This window comes from Rutilus rutilus (genome assembly GCF_951802725.1).
Source record: "Rutilus rutilus genome assembly, chromosome: 14".
NCBI lineage: Eukaryota > Metazoa > Chordata > Actinopteri > Cypriniformes > Leuciscidae > Rutilus > Rutilus rutilus.
Genome location: NC_140219.1, coordinates 9,517,045 through 9,537,889, shown reverse-complemented (window position 1 = coordinate 9,537,889; position 20,845 = coordinate 9,517,045). Strand labels below are relative to the sequence as shown.

Genomic DNA, 20,845 nt, shown 5'->3' with positions numbered 1-20,845 from the left:
AAAAAATATTAAATAATAAAACATTTTTCATTATTTCCTCAGTAAGGGCAACATGGCCCTCAGTGACGTCAAGGAACAGTTTGTTCTTTTGTAAAGTCTCTTCATGATAGTGAATAGAAATGTGAAATAAAATGACCTGTTCATGAGAATATCAGCTCTCAGAGGCTGTTTATATTCTGTTTAGATCATTTACTCATATTAACAGGGTAACATGCCTTACATTCTCCAGAGAGACCGTCAATGCTGCATTGATGCTGCATAAGAACTGCTCCAATGGCAGCAATAAGCGACGATAAATAACAACAACAACAACCGGAAGTGACAAAATAAAATAACCCGTCCGTAAGAACAATATGCATTTACTTTTAAACTGTAACATATTTTGATGGTATAAGTTTAACATGTGGTGTTATAGTAAATAAATATGTACAATTATTCACTACTGGGGTAAGTTGGCCCCTTGTTTTATACAGTCTATGGTTGGCCCCCAGTCTGGGGTAAGAAGCCCCCCAGGCTAATATTCGACAGAATGTATTGAATTTTGACAAAATTTTGACAATTTAGTCAGACAAAGCTGAATCCCAGTAAAAGTTTCGAGTTGACACACACACACACGTATATATGTATTACCAGACATTATTTTTGTTTTATTCAATTATAACGCATGGTTGTTAGCATTTACAACACTGCCAAAGTAGACTATTAAGTGGAATGGACAATAGAGGAAATTAATTACAGAAATATAGGACATGAAGGGTAAATCAAAATAAAAAAGAAAGGGAAAAGGTAAAAGGTAAAAAACATTAAAAAAAATGTTTGAATGAATTTGAATGAATTTACATACAAGATATGGAATATGCAAAATACAGTTTATTAATGCAGGGTGGGAATTACAAGGTTGGGAGCAGGACATGTAATAGGCTATAGGCTGCTAAACAGTAGTTCTAAACATTGTCACTAGATTTATTAAATTAAGGATATAGCTGCTAAACAACAACATGCTTACAAATACACTGGAAAAGAATACTTACTCAAGACGAGCACTACAGATTTCGAACCCGAAATTACTTAAAGAACTGCTTTAAAAAGTTGACCAAGGTGAAAGACATTGCATATTTCACAATGACTTGTTGGTTAAATAAATCATCAATGTAATGGATTCTGTCGCTGACAGGACTTTTACTATGACAGTTCGTTCACTTGACAGTGAGCTCTTGTTCTCTGATTGCAGTGTCACGCTTCTCTATTCTTACTGGATTGTTAGATTGCTTTAGATTGTTTCCTCGGGACGTTCACAACAAGGTTAAAATATCAAACACATCTCATGACACCAATCCAAAGCGAGCGGGGTTTATCAGGGGGGACCTGGAGCATTAATCTCCCCACCCATTTACCCCTTCATCCCTTGTTTATATGTTAAAAATTGAAGAATTCAGCTCTGTGGAAAAAGCGTCTTTTGATGGTGCAGTGTTGTGGTTTGCGATGTATCGCTGGTTCGCAGCTTCGGCGGAAATGTAGATGCATGAATCGTTGTCGAATCGAATTTTTTGCCGTTGCGTTTGTATTAAACCTGAGCTGATCTTTGAATCAACACAACAGCGTTAGCTGCCCTGGACAAAATGAGCAGAAAACAGCATCATTTTAAAGGAGCAGAGGTCAGCTGCTGTGTTAAATACTTCTTATTCGGATTCAACATCATATTTTGGGTAAGTTTTGTGGATCTGCAGGTCATTTGCTCTCAAAATCATTAATTGCCTCCATAGTCTTTTCACTGTGTTTCTCCAACATCTTAACAAATCGTTATTTCAAAACAAGTTTAGCGGGATAACATTAGATAATTCACCTAACGTTACCTTATTCATTTCACAACATGTAACATGAACGTATGAGTTTGTATGAAATATTACGTAACGTTACCAGTGTTCATATTTTATATTGTACACGTATAATGTTGGATAGATTCTCAAATTCCCATCCAGGTAGAAAAATCACCTGTTTCCCATGGGAATGGATTAGGCTGGTTTTGTTGGATCTTGCTTTTTCAGTAGGCTACCTTTCCAGGTCTGGAGAATACATCCCATTGAGAATTGGGGGGAGTGGAGGATAAATAGGATTATCCAGGTCTCATTATTCGGGCGAGTTTGGGGCAATTCAAAGGTTTAACAGAGATTACCTCACACCATTCAGTTTCCCCATGTCTGTGTAGGAAATGATACATTTTTTGGCCTTTTCAGTCTTTCTCTTTTCCACAAATGGATTTTCCATGTTCTTGTAGTGATTTAGAGGAAAAGTGATTGTATCAGTTCCAGAGCAATTCGGTTATGGTGTTATTGATTGTAATGCTAAATCACAAAATGTCAGTTTTTCTGTTTGCATCTGCTAACGTTATCTCTTCTTATTCTTTATCTGATTTTAATTGCAATCAGTAAAAGCATATCTTTTAGGTGTATAGTTTTATTTTATGTGGTTTACATGCTTCAACAAAACTTATTTCATTGATATTGATCCAAGTGTTAAGAATATTTTTCTTTATTAAAGGGATAACCCACCTAAAATCTATAATTATTTACTCATTTTCATGTTGTTTGCTGTTATTCCCCCCCATGGAATAAAAAAAAAGAATATTCCTTTAGTTTTCCCACATAATGACAGTTCATAGTGACCAAGGGCTGTCAAGCTACAAAACAAAAACAATGTAAAAGCACCATAAAAGTAGTCCATACAGCCTGTGCACTGTATAACTATCCTACATGACTTATAGGGTTAGTTATAAAAAATTCCCCCAAAAATCTTGGGAACACAAATTAAGATCTTTTAAATTAAATCTGAGAGCTTTCTGTCACAACAACATCTGATCTCGCGTCAACACAACACGCGATACATCGTGGTGCTCTTGTGAACGCACATCGGAGATTAATATTTTGTAAATAAAATGGTAAATTATACATTTTTTTGCACAAACGAAGCACTCACGTTGATTGGCTTGAAAGTGGTAGTTGCATGGTCTTTCAGTGGAGGGACAGAAAGCTCTCAGATTTCATCAAAAATATCTTCATTTGTGTTCCGAAGATGAACGAATGTCTTGCGGGTTTGGAACGACATGACAGTGAGTAATTAATAACAGAATTTTCATTTTTGGGTGAACTAACCTTTTATGGAAACTTGAAATATAGGAAATGAGCTGTATGGAGGACTATTATTGTGCTATTGTTGATCCTCCTTGAAGCTTGACAGCCATGTTCACTAATGGTATGGAAAATATCCAGTCGGGTTTGGATTAGAACAACTTGAGAGTGAGCAAATGATGACAAAATGTTATTGTTGGGGGGTAAAATCTCTCTCTCACGTGAATCTTAATTCTTAAATATGGACATTTCTCCATTACCTCATCATTGAGGACCAATCACTCCACTATGGTTTTCATGTAAGAGAGTGATAAATTGTGAGATAAAAGGAATCACTTAGAGCGGGAAGCTTCCATGAGTCACTTCTGGGGTGAACACATCGCCTGCAGCATGATTCTGTTAAGCTTCTTGCTGTCATAAATTCCAGCGTGGTTTCTCTTCATTGGTATTGAATGGGGCTGTGAAGACCCCTCTGGAGGACGGGATGGTAATTGGTGCCCCCTCATGCTTTAATGCTGTCCCGTCTGAAATGTTAACCTTGCATAATGTTCCGCTGCCCTCTGTAACAGCTAGCCCTCCTACTGCCATTGTTCCCATGTTATAGAGAGCCTGTTGTGTTTTGTTGAAACTTAGACGCCAGTGTTTTCACCAAATTGTGTCCAGAATGTCAGTCTATACTCCTGGAAGCTGAAATCAACCCTCTCTTAAACATTGTAGTTGAATTAAACGCATGACTTAATCTTTTCAGGTGCAGTTCACTGTAAGTCAAATCAAATTCTTAAAGTTCATCTAAAAATTTAAGTTCTGTCATTATTTACTTGCCTTCATGACTCTTTTTCTTCTGTGGGGCACAAAAGAAGGTATTTTTAGAATAGATATTTTGAGAAGTGTGTTTTTTTATATTTTTTTTTATGCAATGTCTGGTGTTGTTTTGACTTTCATTGTATGGACAAAAACACTTGAAACTTTCTTTTCAGGTTTGCAGTGTTGATATTGTCAAACTAAACCTATACAAAATATTTTCATTAGTTGAAATAAAGCTGAAATAAAAAAATATAGCCTAAATATTAGACACCTTCAACTTGTGAAATAAAAATGTCAATGTTTTATGTGGTAAAATAAAACATTGTTTTATAGTTTTTGTTGTTTTGAAATAGACTAAAGTATACAGGTGAGATTCATCCCCTTGAAAAGGCCTAGAAGTCCACTCGTAACACATCTCCGGCGTCCTGTTGGAAATGATGATCTTGTCAATAGATCAATTTAAAAATGATATATATATATAACCGTCGGACTCGCACATCCACCATGTTTGTAGTTTTTTTTTAACACTGTTTGTAATTCTAATCGAATCCTCGACCAATGCGCAGTGGGTTGTGGGCAATTTTAGTCATATAGCGTGTGCATTGTGCACTTCGGATTCTAACTGGAAAAAGTCGATGATACGGGTATCTTTGAATACTCATTTCAACATACTACAATTTGGGACACACTAATTCTAATTTCGAATACTATTTAGAACGGATAGTATGCGAATTGTGACTTAGCAATTGGTTATCACGCATCACTCGCACACATTTGAGCTTCTTCTTTTCCTTTTAATGGTGGTTGTGGTTGACAAACCCACTTGAAGGTGTATACCGCAACCAACTGTGCGACTCCTACGTGACTGCTGACGTAAAGGTAACGATCAGTTAAAAATGCTTAAGGAGAAAATTGTACGTCTTACCACTTAGAAAAGTAATTGAAAACCTCTTTTCAACAATTCTCATAATTGGAGATATCATTCATGTCTGTAGCTTGAACCGTGCAGGATGAGTGCTTCTGTTATGGGTACGTTCAAATCCCTAACTCTAATTATGAGCAAAAGCATCAATAATTAAGTCTGATTTCTATACTTCCTTGCATTTACTGTCCCCTCGTCGTGTCTGAAAGCCTTCCATTGTCTCTGGACTCCTTTTGTCTTTGCAGACTGTTTGACCCCTGTGCACCCGTATCGTCTAATGCCTGTCTGATTGTTTTAAAGTGGAGACAGTCTGATCGGTCAGAAACCTACCTGATCCCAACAGAGCACTCACTTCGCCTGCCTCAGACTGGACCTAGTTGATGGCCTGTAATTACAGACGCCCTCGCTCTGTAATCGCAGTCTCATATCTACCCGGGAGGCTTTGCAGGGACATCTTAACATTCCCAACATTAAACCCCCCCTGCCACCCCACCCTTCACCCCAGCAGTCTTTGATTCCTCCTCTCCAATTTTTACTCCTTTCCATTTGGGAGCCTCGCAGCCCCCTTGTCTTGTATTCAAATGAAGATGCTTGGGGGTGAGTGAATGGTGTGTGTGAGAAGGGACGTGCTGTTCCCACAGCGTCTGAGAGGCCCGAGTGCGAGCCGAGGCACTGTGTGTTTTAGTGAACCCCATTCATCCTCACACTATGGGGCTGACGGGGGCCGTGCGACTATTGTCACACACACCGCCCCTGATGCGACAAAAACATTTGACTGATGCATTTGTTTGCATGCTTCATGTGTCTGGCTCGTGTATTGTGTACAAACAAAGCAACGCACGTTTCTGATTTCTGAGAGAAACCTGAAGTGTTTATTGCGTGTGTTTGTGTCCTTGCTTGAGCTCGTGCTGAGATCATGTGTAGCCCCGTGTTTTTGTACGTTTTTCCGTTTCATATCCTCCAGGTTCATATGGCAGATGGGAACCACATGTCCGTTCCCCCTCTTCCTCTGTTGCTCTGCGAGGGAGTTTATTTCCATGCCATTTCCCAGCAGGCCCCACTCTCACTCGCACACATTGACTCATTCTCACTAAAACACAAATGAATCAAGCCAGAGTCATTGTTCCTCTGTTCCATCAAATATAAAAACTAACTCTAACATGCCGGTTTTGAGGCAGTGCTGACACTTAGCAATTATGTGGTAATTAGAAACTGTTTTATGTGGTAAAATAAAACATTGTTTTATAGCTTGTTTTTGTTGTTTTGAAATAGACTAAAGTATACGGGTGAGATTCGTCCCCTTGATAAGGCGTAGAAGTCCACTCGTAACACATCTCAGGCGTCCTGTTGGAAATGATGATCTTGTCAATATTTCCATTTTACAGTTAGAACCATAAACAGGCTCCCGTAAACCTAATACAAACGTTATGAGGACAGCACTAGCACTTTTATGTATTCTGCAGAAAATGGTGGCGTTTGTTCTTGTGCCGGGGTGTTGCAATGCAGTTGCTAAGGTTTTCTGATTTGAATGTGCTGCTATGTGGTTGCTATGTGTTTGCTTAAAGGGATAATTAACTAAAAATGAAAATTCTGCAGTCAGTTGCTTGTTCCAAACCCGTATGACTGTGTTCTTTGGCCGCACAATGAATTTGTTTTGGACCCCATTGACTTTCATTGTATGGACAAAAACAGTTGCAACATTCTTCAAAATATCTTCTTTTGTGTTCCACAGAAGCAAGAAAGTCATACGGGTTTTGGACGTGAGGGTGGGTTTTATCACCCTCCAGGTGAAAATCACAAGTAGAAAAGTTATTGTACACTTTTGGTGTGTTCACACTTGGCAGCAAAAATAACTATTAATGAGAAAGTTTGCTGTTTGTTCAAATCTCTAACCCTGAGTACTGTGAGCAAAGTTAATATCGATGCTAATAAAGCCAGAAATACTACGATGTACTGAGTCAGACTTTCCATAAGCATAAGTTTCCATGGTGATGCAGCAGTTCTTTAATCAAATAAAGATAAAGATGTCAGAAGATGGCGTAGGAAAGCAATAGCTTTTCTTATGGCTGTAACAGCTGGTGGAAAAAGTGGTTCTGCTCCCTGTCACAGCTGAGAGTTTAAGCCAAGAGTTTATTTGGCTGCCGTTTGTGATAATACAGAGATGCTGTATGTCTAATCATCCTACTGTGTGAGATAGCAGCTTTCCTCTGCTTGTCCAGAGTTAGTAAATTAGCTGTTTAAGTGCTCTACAATGCTTGATTGTGTCTTAATCCCGATATCCACCACGTGGGCGTGACACAACACCGGCATCCCCTGGATCAAGACCGTCAGGACTGGGGGAGATGATAGCGATGAGTGGGAATCAGTGGTACGGATTGACAGAGAAAGTGTGTGCAGTGGATGACTGGCCCTTAGCTCTGTCCCATCCATCCATTGGATTAGCCGAGACCACAGGGAAATGGGATTATGGGATTTGCGGCTGCCGATACCCGACCTCTTACTCTCCTTCCCGCTCTCACGTTTCCCCTCAAGCTGGGATTGCTCTAACCTGCAGTCAAACACACAGCTGAGAGAGCCCAGTGGGAGTTTGACAGGGAATCTGTAGTTTTGATAACACATTAGACCAAAAAGGTCAGTCATTAAGTCAAACTTACACAAAAAACATTTCTCATTGCATGGTTTAGCCCAAGTAAAATTGTACTGTAGTTGGTGTCATGACCTTGTAGTTGGTGCATGTGCTTAAGACGTGTTGAGCTGTGGTGCTCACGTTCAAAGTCTCATCCCATTCTCTCTCTCTCTGGTAATTTCCTGTACCATCTTTGTGTAATAAAAGTGGTGTATGACTTTTTTTTTTTTTATTAAATAACAAACCTAATGGACCTAATGACATTTGTGACTCTCAGAAGTTTTCTGAGACCTTAGTCAGGTTTGACGTGTGGTAGATTTTCCCCTACGCACCAGACTTACATTTACCTGGGTGTCCAGTCGACATCCAAGCGTCTACAGTCGACACTTAATAATATTTATACTCTAGCACTGTGTCTACAGTCGACAACTGGCTTCGAGTCTGTTGACGTCTCAACCTTTTTGAACACTATCACTTGGGAATAGAATAGAAGTAATATCTCTTGTGTCTAGCATGCTACGCAGCAATAATCAGACAGACTCCAGACAATGCCTTAGAATATACTTTAATCGCAGCCGGAGGACCTCAGACCTTTTTAGAAAGAATCCCACCAGCAAAAACGAGTACAACAGTTTTTATAAAATAGGAGCATGGCAAAGGTGACATGATTCTAATATTCATATTTTCTTTTACAAAATGGTTCTTCACATGTATAATTCAGCAAACCCTTTGTTACTAGGTAAAAGCAAATCCTGATTTCATGATTATGCCAAGATGGTTACTCCAACTGTCTAGTTTAATTTCTCCTTTTGTTATATTCAGACTTGATTCAGACACATACTGACTTTGGCCAAAGTGTTAGGGGCATTTCATTTTCAAAAGCATATACAAATTAATACTGCAAGAAAAAGAAATGTTAATAATGATTATTTTTTACAAAAATCCATCACAGACGCCATATTGAATTTAAAGCAGATAAAAATGAGGCTGTGAGGGATAGACTTACAGTCTTTACAATGGCATGCATTGTAAAAAGGTTGTGTATCATGTAATTTTCACCACTTTTAAAAGTGTTTTATATAGGGTGTGTTCACATTTGGCAGGTTTGGTTAGATTAAAACAAACTGGTGCGATCGCTCTGTTAGTGTGGTTCATTTGAATTAGTGTGAACGCTGGTGCACACAAAACAAGTAGACTGAGACTGCTGAAAAGACGGGTCTCGGTCTGTTTCCAAACGAACTCTGGTTTGGTTCGAATGAAATATGAACGCAACACGAACCAAAGATATCTAAACAAATCAGAAACAGGACATGATGTCACAAGATAAGACCCAAAAATGTACCCAATTCTCAAACATACCTGTTTTTTCTCGTCATAGTCACGATGTTGCCCGTCACATCACAACCGCATCTGATCTTCGTTTGTGTGTGTGACGGAGGGATTCTTGCCGCTGTTTTGACTCTTTTACACATTTTATAAGCTCTTCAAGAGTTATCAGCTCCATCATATGCCATCATACGCAAATACAGCGAGCGCATTTAGCCCAGCACACAACACTGTTTTGGATTTTCCGTCACACTCGCAAAATATACGTCATCAAAGCAGTATCTTTAGGTTCGGTGTTAAGAATGACAGTGTGAACGGAACGCTAAGTGAACCAGAACTAAATGCATCATTTTCTTTTTTGGTCCAGACCAAGAGAACCGAACTAGAAGTGTGGACACGTCCTTAGTTTTTGTCTACTGAGACATTTCATCAGCTGAACAATCGGTATATGTTGTTCTACAACAGTACAATCCATTGAGTTCATTGTAATTCTATCCCTCACAGCCTCGTTTTCATTCCTGTTAATTAAATAATATATTAAATAGGCGCTACCTTGACTTGGGTAAGGTCTATACCAGTGGTTATATATATACTATTGCTTTGTGAAACTTGTGTGGTTATCCACTGAGAATATCAATAACAGCTCTTTTTCTGAAGAATCTGGGTAAGAAATTAAAGAAAGACTTTTTAGTGAATTATACCTTTAAAGTGTGATAGTCAATTTAGAATCTGATTTTTCTCGGAAATGGGTGGGTAGACATGCCAGAACAGTAGAATTAGTGAACCATAAACCTCAATGTAATAAAACAGGTTCCTGTAAGCAGTGTCATCCAAGTGATTCCTCTCATTCAGGTAAAAACAAGTCTTGGCTCCTTCTCAAGGAAACATGCAGGGAAATCGCTACTTTCCGGATCTTTGATAGAAACCCGGCCAATTTTTTCTTTTTCTTTTTCAGATGGTTTGCCCTCAGATAAAGAGAGCACAGTGCTGTCTGCACATAGCAGTAACCTCATGCTATTATGGAGCGAGAATGAATTGTTTAAGTGGTGTAAATGTGATAAATTCTGTTGTGTGTTGCAGTTGCTGGGAGCTGCATTCCTGGGTATTGGACTTTGGGCTTGGGCAGAAAAGGCAAGTTGGAAACACAAATACAGAATAACACAACGATCGGTGACATGCCTCAAATTCCTAATATTATTATCCATGTGGTTGCCAGAGCAACATAATCATAGACATAAACAGAAGAAGACAGCGCACTTTAAAAGTACAAACTACCTCTTTCGGCCTGCCTGTTAAAGCATCAGAATTACTGTTTAACATGTTTTCCTCTTGGACTTCATGCTTTATTTTATGAAAGATTCTTTTTGCCAAATGTAAAGCAGTTCTGTGAATCCCCCATTTTGCTTTTTCCTCCTTTTGATGTATGAAACCTAAATTAAAGCCTCCTATAAACCATGACATTTGAGAGCATATGGGTGGCATCTTTTATTTATTTCCATTACAGTTTAATGACTTTGTTATATTTTTGTTGCAGGCCTTTAACCATGGCGCATAGCTCAATAAGGCTTTGTATTTATTGTGACTATTCTCTCTCCGATTTGTCGTCCCTCTCGGAAAAGGTCACCCTCACTGTTATGTATTCATGCATGAAAGGTGAATGTAATTTCTTCACACTAATTTGAGGTGACTAAATGAATCTAGAAGTCAATTGGCTGATTAATAACCTGGAAATTGCTCCATTTCAGTCGTTGATTGCTCTGCTAAAAGACACGTGTGGGACATATGGCACTTTGTATTAATGTCAGCCAATTATGGAACATCTTGGTAACACCATGTAAATAATTAATAAAGGGTTAATTTTTACATTTGCTAAATGTTAATTACAGAAACAAAGCATTAAGAATCGGACTGAGGGTGTTGAATTTGAAATTGTGATTTTAAATAAGTGTTCAAGTGAATTTCAGAGCCGCCTGTTCTTCTGACATCATGACAAACAAAGCAAGAACACATAAAAAAGGAACCTTGTTTATATTCACTGTCAGCATGGTCTAAAACCAGCTGTTGGTTCTGGGATTTAACTGAAATTCCACCCTGATGTAGATATCCAAACGTGTAAGGCATGAATCACCGTGGAGAGCTGAAGGATTGAAGGTCAGGATGTGAACTTACAACAACTCTGTCTGATGTGTCTGTCCCACAGGGAGTGCTGTCAAACATTTCCTCCATCACAGATCTGGGCGGCTTCGACCCTGTCTGGCTGTTTATCGTAGTAGGAGGGGTGATGTTCATCCTCGGATTTGCCGGATGCATCGGTGCGCTCCGGGAAAACACTTTTCTGCTCAAATTTGTGAGTTCCACCCTTATATCCGGCCTGCGAGCCCTGCCTCCCATTTTTATGCAACCTGTTTCCCGGTCTCTGATTTCAAGGTTTATTTGTTTCCAGATATGGACGTTTAAATAAAATAAATTGGCTATAACACAAGAATACACCCAGAAGTAATTGAAATGCCTCCTGGAGGAAATTTAAATGGCAATGACTTTATTGAAGAAATATTTATTACTCTGACTCCACTATCTGTGTGTTTTCTCTTCTAGTTTTCAGTGTTTTTGGGCCTCATCTTTTTCCTGGAGCTCACAGCTGGCATTTTAGCCTTCGTGTTCAAAGACTGGATCAAAGACCAGCTGAACTTCTTCATCAACAACAATGTTAAAGCATATCGGGATGACATTGACCTCCAGAACCTCATTGACTTTGCTCAAGAATATGTGAGTCAGCACTTCTCTTCCCCTCTCATTTTATGCTGTGCTGTGGTATATATTTTGAATGAGACAGATGGTATGTAAGTGTGCACTAGAAAATTTGAGTCATCATGCATTTTTTATATGAAAAGTTTAACTGTAAATTACAGCTGTGTGATGATAATGGTGATGTTATGTATCACATCAGTGGTCGTGTTGTGGTGCTCATGGACCGAATGACTGGAACCTGAACATCTATTTCAACTGCACTGACTTTAACCCCAGCCGGGAAAGCTGTGGCGTTCCCTTCTCCTGTTGCGTCAAAGACCCTGCTGTGAGTGCCAGAAACTATCCTTTCATCTGTTTACCACTTGCTCTTCCCTGCTCCTGTTTCAGCAAGTTAACTGTTATCACAATCTTTAACATTTTCTTCTGTACTGCATGCTTTTCAACTGATCAACAGTATGTAGCTAAGGCCCTGTTTACACCTGGTATTAAGATGCGTTTTGGTCGATCGGATCACAAGGGAGAGGCATACCCGTTTACACCTGCTGTTTTAATCCGTCTCTTTTGTCCACATTCAACCACTTCTGTCCTGATTTCTTCGAGGGTAGGGTCTGTGGTAAATCCATGGGCTTTTTCAGATCTTTTGATCTAATGGGCGAAATAAGCTTGTGCAATTTACATATGAACGCGACTGGAGACGACGGAAATATGTACGGAGAGCACTGATAGACGCCAGACCACGTCTTAACGGCGTGAGTGCATGTTAGAAATCAGAAATGGCGAGAGAACATTGTGTTTGGTATGTTTTTTGTCTCCAAACTTGGGTCTCCAGCCGACAAAGCTTAAATCCCGTCTGGCGAGCGCGCTTCCCATAATGTTTCCGCATTAAGTCAGTAGGCGGAGAATAGTCGTCTTTTTGTGGCTGTTTGAACACATTTAAACACACGAGTGTCTACACTATGAGAGCAATCCGGTCGAATGCGGTTTCGACTACCTCTGGAAGTGGTCTCAAGTGGACAAGCTCAAAACTTTTTAGACCCCATTCACTCCTGTATTTATTGACGCCCACTTGTGATCCGATCAACCAAAATGTATCTTAATACAAGGTATAAACCAGGCCGAAGGGATGTAGCTTAGGGGAAGAGCACATGTGAAGCATATTTTCTGTGTAGCTAAGGATAGCTAGATTATAAGTCAACTATATAAACTTGTTTTTTCCTTTTAAAAAAAAACGATTTACACTAAGGATTAGTTAACATTGGTTAATGCATTAACATTAAATAACAATGAGCAATATATTTGTTACAGTATTTATTCATCTTTGTTAACGTTAGTTAATAAAAATACAGCTCTTTATTGTTAATGTTCATCTCGGGTCCATTAAATAATATTAAAACTTTTGATTTTTAATAATGCATAAGTAAATGTTGAAATTAACAGTAACTAAGATCAATAAAAGCTTTAGGGGTATTTTCATTGTTAGTCCATGTTAACTGATGTAGTTAATGTTAAAAAAATGAAACCTGTTACTATTTTTATATATTGTTAGCTGATAATAGTGTTGTTTAGCTGTTAAAAGGTTGAATGTGAAAACCCTTCTCATCTCTTTTTATATTCTATTCGTTTGGGTGCTTAAGTTTTTTTTTATTCAATCCTAACAATTTTTTTTCATGTTTTCTTAAACAATATATTTTATCTGAAAAATTGTATTCTGTATTTTATTCTATTGTGAAGTCTGCCATTAAAAAAAAAAAAAAAAAGTAAATAAATTGAGCATGTTTTCTTGGTCTCTCTCTAGGAGGATGTCCTGAATACACAGTGTGGCTATGATGTGCGGCATCAAGGAGTGAGTGTGTTATTACTAGTTATACTTTATTATTATATTAGTTATACTAATACTTTACAATAGGATTTCATTTGTTAACTAAAATAGTTAACATGAACTAACAATGAACAATAGCTCCACGGCTTTTATTCGTCTTAATGTTAATTTCAACATTTAACAGTACATTTTTAAAATGAAAACTTGTATTCGTTATCATTAGTAAATGCACTATGAATTAACTTGAACAATTGTATTTTCATTAACTAACACTGGCAGATTTGTAAATGTTGTAAAAAAAAAAAAAAACTGCTTCCTGTTAGTTCATGTTAGTTAATATATTAACTAATGTTAACAGATGAGACCTTATTGTTACCATATATTTAATGATGAAATCGTGTACAAATCATGTAGTGTCAGACCACCCTTTGAAAAGAGCACAGAAGGGTTTAGTGCATGAGAGATTCTGAGAGCATTTGAATTCATCTTCTCCTCCTTAATAACAGTTTAAGCCTTTAAAAGTGATAATTAGTTTCTACTTTTAGCCAAGGGAAATTGTGGAGCTCTGTAATTGGGAAGTCAGCGGCTTATGCCAGCATGGGTGGAGTGACACTGCACCCACGGTTTACCACCGTCTCTCCTGTATCCATGGATACTCTTTCTCTTACAATCCACCTTTTAATAGGTTTTATTTGCTGTTATGATGGTTTTTTACTGACTTTTTATTTTGAGCTGTAGGTATTAGAAAGACAGTGAACCAATGTCTGCTCAAAGAATCATACTTTAAAAAATTCTCCACCTTTCATTGGCTTTCTCTGAATCCCATGACTTCAAACTGGTTTGGCGTTACGTTTCTAAAGTCTTTTGTGTCTTCTTTCCTGGGGGGACAAAAGATTCTATGTAGAGCAAGTTTGTATGGTTCACAAAAGATGGATTGTGTGGCTTTCTCTTTCTTCACCTTCAAATGTCACTGACAGCCCCAAATCACACCTTTTCATTTCCTTCCTTCCCAGAATCCAATAGACAGTAGTCAAGACATTCTTGTATGTTGGTGTAATACAAACTGGATCCTCCCTGTGTCAGGTTATATGTGGTGAGCTGTGTGTCATTTTGTCTACTTAGCGTGGGAGTGAGTTCCTCCAGTTTTCCAGAGAGGATATTTGTTCTCAAATAGATTAATGTGCAGGTCCGCCCAGGTGAAGGCCTAATTGTTTATCCTGGACTTGTGTAAAGATTAAAGGTCAATTCGGAGGAGCGAACACCAATATGGCACGCCGTGCACTTAAATGAGGATTTAGTTTCTTATTTTAGATCTGACAATTTCCATCAAGTGATGTGCTGTTTTGAATAATCTTTTTAATAGGAGTTGGATCAGCAGAAGTACATTTACACCAAGGGCTGCGTGGGGCAGTTTGAAAAGTGGCTGCAGGACAATCTGATCATTGTTGCTGGGATTTTTGTGGGGATTGCATTATTACAGGTAAGGACAATGATATTGGAAATGCTTCAAAGCGTGCAAATATCCGTTAAAGATGTAGTACTAATAACTGAACAGATTTGCTTGAATGGGGCCTGAGTGGAAAAATGTTCACACAAGAATGAATGTCATGCTGCCACCTTCTGGTTGAACTGTAAAATACAGCTTTAAATCTAGTTCCAACATTAATTGATACCAAAGTGAATCTTAAAATGTCCGGGTCATATTTCACCCCCAAAATCAGAAGAAAAAATATAAAATGTGACTTTTGCATTGTGGTATTTTCAGATACTACAGTGTACACTACAGTTTTAAAGTTTGGGGTCGGTAAGATGTTTTTGATGTTTTTGAAAGAAGTCTCTTCTGCTCACAAAGGCTGCATTCATTTGACATAATATTGTGAAATATTATTTCAATTTCAAATTTTTTATTTGAATATATTTTAAAATGTAATTTATTCCAGTGATGCAAAGCTGGGTTTTCAGCATCATTACTCCAGTCTTCAGTCACATGATCCTTCAGAAATCATTCTGATATGTTGATTTGCTGCTCGAGAAACATTTTCTTATTATTCTCAATGTTGAAAACAGTTGTGCTGCTACATATTTTGTGGAAACAATGATGAAAATATTCAGGATTCTTTGATGAAACCATGCTAAAAAAAATTTCAGGATTCTTTGATGAATAGCAAGTTCTAAAGAACAGCATTTATTTGAAATAGAAATCTTTTGTAACATTATAAATGTCTTTATTGTCAATTTAATTTTCACCTTGATGATGTATTAATAAAAAAAAAAATGTAAAAAAATCTTACTGGCAGCAAACTATAGTGTATACTTAAAAAAAATGTACAATAAAATTCAAATATTATGGTATAATATTATTTCATAAAGTGAAGGATATTGCAAAGGCTTGCAATTAAAGGGATAGTTCTCGCAAAAATGTAAGTACATGCTGTTAATTTACTCGCCTCAGGCCATCAAGATGTAGGTGTCTTTTTTCCTTCAGTAAAACACTAAAAAGATGTTTAGCTGAAACCGTAGTCCTTTGTGATTCATATAATGCAAGTCAATGGCTACCTTTACTTTGAGAGTCAAAAAGACACATAAAGGCAAAGCAAAATGAATACCCGTGGTTCCTGGCGATACATTGAGGTCTTATGAAGCGAAGACGGTCGGTCTGCATACGTCATTCATTGTGCGACAGGAAGCTTGTGATCCAGACTATTGTGAGCATGCTCAAGACTGTTTGTAGAGGGTGTGGATTATGAGTAATAATGCTTTAAATAATGTTCTTGCACAGACTAATCGTTTCGCTTCATAAGACCAGACCATAAGTTCAGGTAATTAAAAATGAAAACGAGGGCCCTTTGAATGTGTATAGTAATTGTTCTTTTTAAATATGTTTCAGATTTTTGGGATATGTCTGGCTCAGAACTTGGTGAGTGACATCAGAGCGGTCAAAGCCAACTGGTGACCCTTTTCAGAGGGCGATAGCTGACAGCGACCTCTGTGATTATGGCAGCGCTAATTGCAAATCAGCACTGTTTACACACCATTGAGCTGGGAAATTCTGCCCTTTTAACCCCTCGGACGTTGTATGTTGGCTGACTTTTCCTCAAAATGGACTTTCCATCTATGTTTTTTTCTTTTTCGTGGTCCCTTATCTGAAAGCAAGCTCATATGGAGGGTATCCAGATGGAGCTTAACGTGAGATGTCACACCGAGATCAAGCTATCTGCGATCTTGCAGCTGTCTCTTGATCGAACACTATTTTCGTTTGCCCTTATTAAAAACATTCACCAGACTCTCCTTCGCGTTGGTGAATTAATGTCAAGCAGAGGGTGTTTTCATTAACCTGTGGATGACTTGCTTTGGAGAAACACACAATTCAACCACTCAGACTTTAAACAGAGGAGCCATGAACTAAACAAAGCCTTACAGCAGTGCTTTTCTCTATACACTTGTGCGGATTCTGCTTTTTACACGACGTTCTGTCTGTCAGTCATCCGAGCCAATGGACAAGTTGGACTCTTACCTCTGATTGGCTCTCTGTTGCACAGGGTAGCCAATCAGTACAACGTACTTGATAATTACACGTATGCATTTATTTTTCCATTGCATTTATAGTTCCACCACTTGGTGGAGAAATGGTCTGTTTTTTGTCTTTATAGTTATATTTTATTCTCATTTTCTCTTGTTTTTTTTGGTTGTCATCTGTGAGTATGAATCGACTTGACCGCTGTCCCAGACTTGCTTATGAATCTTTTTGTTTTCGCTGCTCTGCTAGATAGTGATATGCTATAGTGACACTAATAATGTATTATTATAAATATGCTGCTGCTTTAACTCAAAGAAGATATTCATCGCTATACTAACCAACTGAACTTTTTATAGAAATCATGAGGTATACATTCCCTCTGGGAAACTTCAGATCACGCAGAGTGCTTTGCGAAATGAATCTGACGTGAGTGCACATGAAGTGGACGGATTGAATTAGCCTTGCGTGTGATCACATGCCTTATTGAGCCGTATAGAGATGGTAGCCGAAGCCTCCGGCAGTTACGCAGCACGTGGACCTTTAGAATGGCTTTATTTGCTATTCAGATTCTCTTGCTTTGCGCCACATGCATGCAATCGTCTATAAAAAAAAAAAAGCATGGCTATGCAGACCTCTTTAAACGCATGCACACGTGTGTGTGGATGTGTGTCCGTTCCATTACGACTACCGTACCAGTGCGTGTTCAGAAGGTGTCTGCTTTGAGTCATGACCTTAAAGCTAATAATGTGCAAAGTAAGATAAATGACGTGCTGTGTGTGTAGAACGTGCTCGGGTGGTTTTAGCAGTGTCGGCAGACTGAACTGAATCATCTGTTTAAAAAGATCTACTGTGTTTCAAGACTCTATATAACCTCTGTTGTCAGAGTGAATAGTAAAATGTGAGATTTCTCTTCTGTGGTCTTTTTGGGAGATTTGGGAGGGGTTTGCCGACTCCTGCCCGTGTATATTAGAGGCAATTTTTTTTATGCAGATACAAGACAGATTATATGCTAAATGATGTTTAGCCCCCTTTTTGTGGACCTAAATGGATGACCCTCATGAAAAGCCTATCAAGAACATGTCTAGGTTGCATTTCTGTATCATATCATTACAATGATAAAAAGAGCACTACAAAAAAAGTACATTATTTAAATAATAGAGTATTTATGCGTCGTATAATGATCATTTTTGTTGTACTGCCTTTGTTGATAATGTATTCAATGACAAGAAGCTAATTTAACCTAATTATCAATTAAAATAATCTCAAAAGTAAAAACTCCAGAGGCAATATAGGAGGAAAATGTGGAACTGTCATGAAAACATGAATGTATGTATTCTTGGGTGAAATGCAACCTGGACGTGTTTTTATTTGAGATTGACACACATACAGTGTTTATAATCTCTCTCCCTCTCATTTTCTTTGTCATGCAATTATGGCCTTTTTGTGTCTTGCTTTAATTATTTGGCTTTTTTTCTAAACAGAGAACTCTAACATTCCCTTTTGAGGGAGCCTTTTGCATATCATGAATGTAAACATCATCTTTTACTAATGTTATGTCATATATAACTTATCCTTCAAAGTGCAATGCACATTATGTGAATAAAATTAATGTTTGTCTGACTGTAGGCACACAACTGAAAAACATCGCAAATCTGTGTTCGTGTAGTGAATTAGACGGTCCTCGTGCATGCATTGGCATTATGCATTTGTGCGTTTTTTTTTCTGTGCTGGTTCATCAGAAACTGTTTTGATGATTGGTATTAAAACCACTGAGCCTTTTTGCTGGCCTTTCTCTGTACCAGCTGTGGTAGTTCGAAATGTTTGCAAATCTTAAAGCACAGTTTTCTCAGAACAGTTCTGAGTGGATTGTTAATGCATATCAATACGGTTTTTGAACTATTTAAATCTTTTCCCGACGTAATGCTTGACATCACACTTGTCACTTTTAATGCGCTTTGAAATATGAAAGCCTTTGATTTTTGTTTACATTCCCATACGCATGTCTTCACAGAAATGTTTGGATTCTACCTCATCATGGAGAAATGACTTCAATCATGGTTATTTGGGGAGTTATAACTCCAATGCAGCCGTTGCAAACATTTTAGAAGAGTTGTAAATAATGGTTGAGGTTGTCTTTTGCAGTCTTAGCTTTTCTTTTAGGCAAACTATCATTTTCTTGACGAGTCATGGAATGCAAAAGATACTCATGTTGATTTCGTGTTTGAATGGCTTGTTGTTGTTTAAACTTGGCCAGAGCCATTATGGGCAGCACTATTTCAGTACTCGGGTTCCTGCAAATAAATAGTGAAATTGAGGATTTTAACTAGTTTATTGACTTAACTTGTATTGACTCAAAATACCCTCTTTAACTGAATCATGAATATTTCACTTGGAGACCTAAAGCATTTCCTGTGCTCTCCATTTACAAGCCTGAATAATTATACTAACCTATAATAACAGTCATAGTACTTACTGTGGATTTTCACTTTCTGTTAAAAAAAGAAAACTATAGAAAATTATGATCGTATTTGGAAACAGCCTAGCAATGGCACTGCGTTGCAGTAGTTGTGTTTTATTTTTTGTTGTTCTTTTGTTATTCTTGTCCAAAGGTCCATTTATTGGGGGCATCCAATGGACTTTTCCTGTGGGAGATGGTCTGTTACACTGTATGATGCAAGATATGCTTTTTCTTTTTCATAATAAAATGGATTTATGACATTCTGAACTCAATTTCTTTCATCTGCAAGTTCTGTCAAACATTTGATTGGAAATCAGTGTTCAGTGCTACTTCACTGATGGATCATTGTACAAATGTGAATCTCATCGATGCATTATACCTAAAAACGCATTATTTTTTCTTCTCTCTTTCTCACAAGATCAATTTACCATTGGCAGACCTGTTCATTTTACAGGGATGTTACACCTAATTAAAGTTAGAAGAACCACTGTAAAATATTTTAAATATTTAATGAAATGATACATGCTGATCATGACAAATAATATGTGTTTACCCTAAAAGTGATTTTAATGTTATAGTGTTTATTTTAGGGTTATTTGTAATTTTTAAATTGGGTTGACACTTTTTGAGATTTATAATAATAGCAAAATAATTTGCCATTTTAAGTTAAAAACTGTTATAAACATTTTGAATTTGGTAAGCTACAAAAGGTTAGTAGCCTATTACCAATTTCTATTGATTGATAGCACATTCAGATATTAAAATAAAACGATATATAAATTGATGGGGTGATATCTATAAGTATTTTTCTTCTTCAAACTAACATTCGGATATTAAAAAAAGAACAAAACGCCAACAATAAAATTAACTAACTAGCTTGTTATCTAGTTAAAATATGATAACAAATAACAGTTTGCGGTATCGAGCAGCAAAACGCGACAGTTTCTGTACAGCTAACCGGAAGCGGATGAGACCGGAAGCCTCGACACAATCAAGTCACCCGCGCCCGCTCTTAATGTGTGAATATGAATTGTGGACATTGCAATTTGCTTTTGGCCATTTTGAAAGTGAGTGACTGAAAGCAACTGCTGCTAAACACAAATGTAGATACGCTGATGTCATTTTCACTCTGACCACTAGATGGTGACAAACCTTCACACTTTGTAACAACAGCAAGTCCTGTAAATTGACAAAAAAAAAAGCATCATCTTGATAATCTCATCTTTCTTTTGTTCAATAGTTTGTGATGCTGACACAAGTAAACCAGAAACACTGCTCGAGTGCCTTTTAAAATATGCTTTAATGTGCTTTTTGACATGGTCTCTCTGCACATGCAGCACTAAATATTGTGTCCACCATCTGCAGTTTTCACTAAACATTTCTGTGTGCGCTTTGTTTGTTTATATGGTACTTCTATCCAATAGTTTTTTTGAATAGAATGTTTCAGTTGTGACTCCTTCAGAAAGTACTTGCTAACCCTCTTCTGAAGTGTTGTGAAGG

General features: G+C 37.6%; 1 protein-coding gene across 1 annotated transcript; it reads left to right on the top strand.

Annotated features, from left to right (window-relative positions):
• Window positions 1-1,163: 1,163 nt before the first annotated feature.
• Window positions 1,164-19,603, top strand: tspan17 (tetraspanin 17). The gene is made up of 8 exons (XM_084430493.1): window positions 1,164-1,706; window positions 9,884-9,934; window positions 11,004-11,150; window positions 11,399-11,569; window positions 11,751-11,876; window positions 13,347-13,394; window positions 14,734-14,850; window positions 16,258-19,603. The coding sequence occupies exons 1-8, from the start codon at window positions 1,620-1,622 to the stop codon at window positions 16,321-16,323; spliced, it is 813 nt and encodes a 270-aa protein (XP_084286619.1). The 5' UTR covers window positions 1,164-1,619; the 3' UTR covers window positions 16,324-19,603.
• The last annotated feature ends 1,242 nt before the right edge of the window (window positions 19,604-20,845 follow it).

What these genes read in the sequence shown, in the direction of transcription:
- tspan17 (XM_084430493.1), top strand. Translation starts at nt 1,620, where the DNA reads ATGAGCAGAAAACAGCATCATTTTAAAGGAGCAGAGGTCAGCTGCTGT. An exon ending in GATTCAACATCATATTTTGG is followed by an intron (nt 1,707 to 9,883) that starts GTAAGTTTTGTG and finishes TGTGTGTTGCAG; the next exon opens with TTGCTGGGAGCTGCATTCCT. An exon ending in TTTGGGCTTGGGCAGAAAAG is followed by an intron (nt 9,935 to 11,003) that starts GCAAGTTGGAAA and finishes TCTGTCCCACAG; the next exon opens with GGAGTGCTGTCAAACATTTC.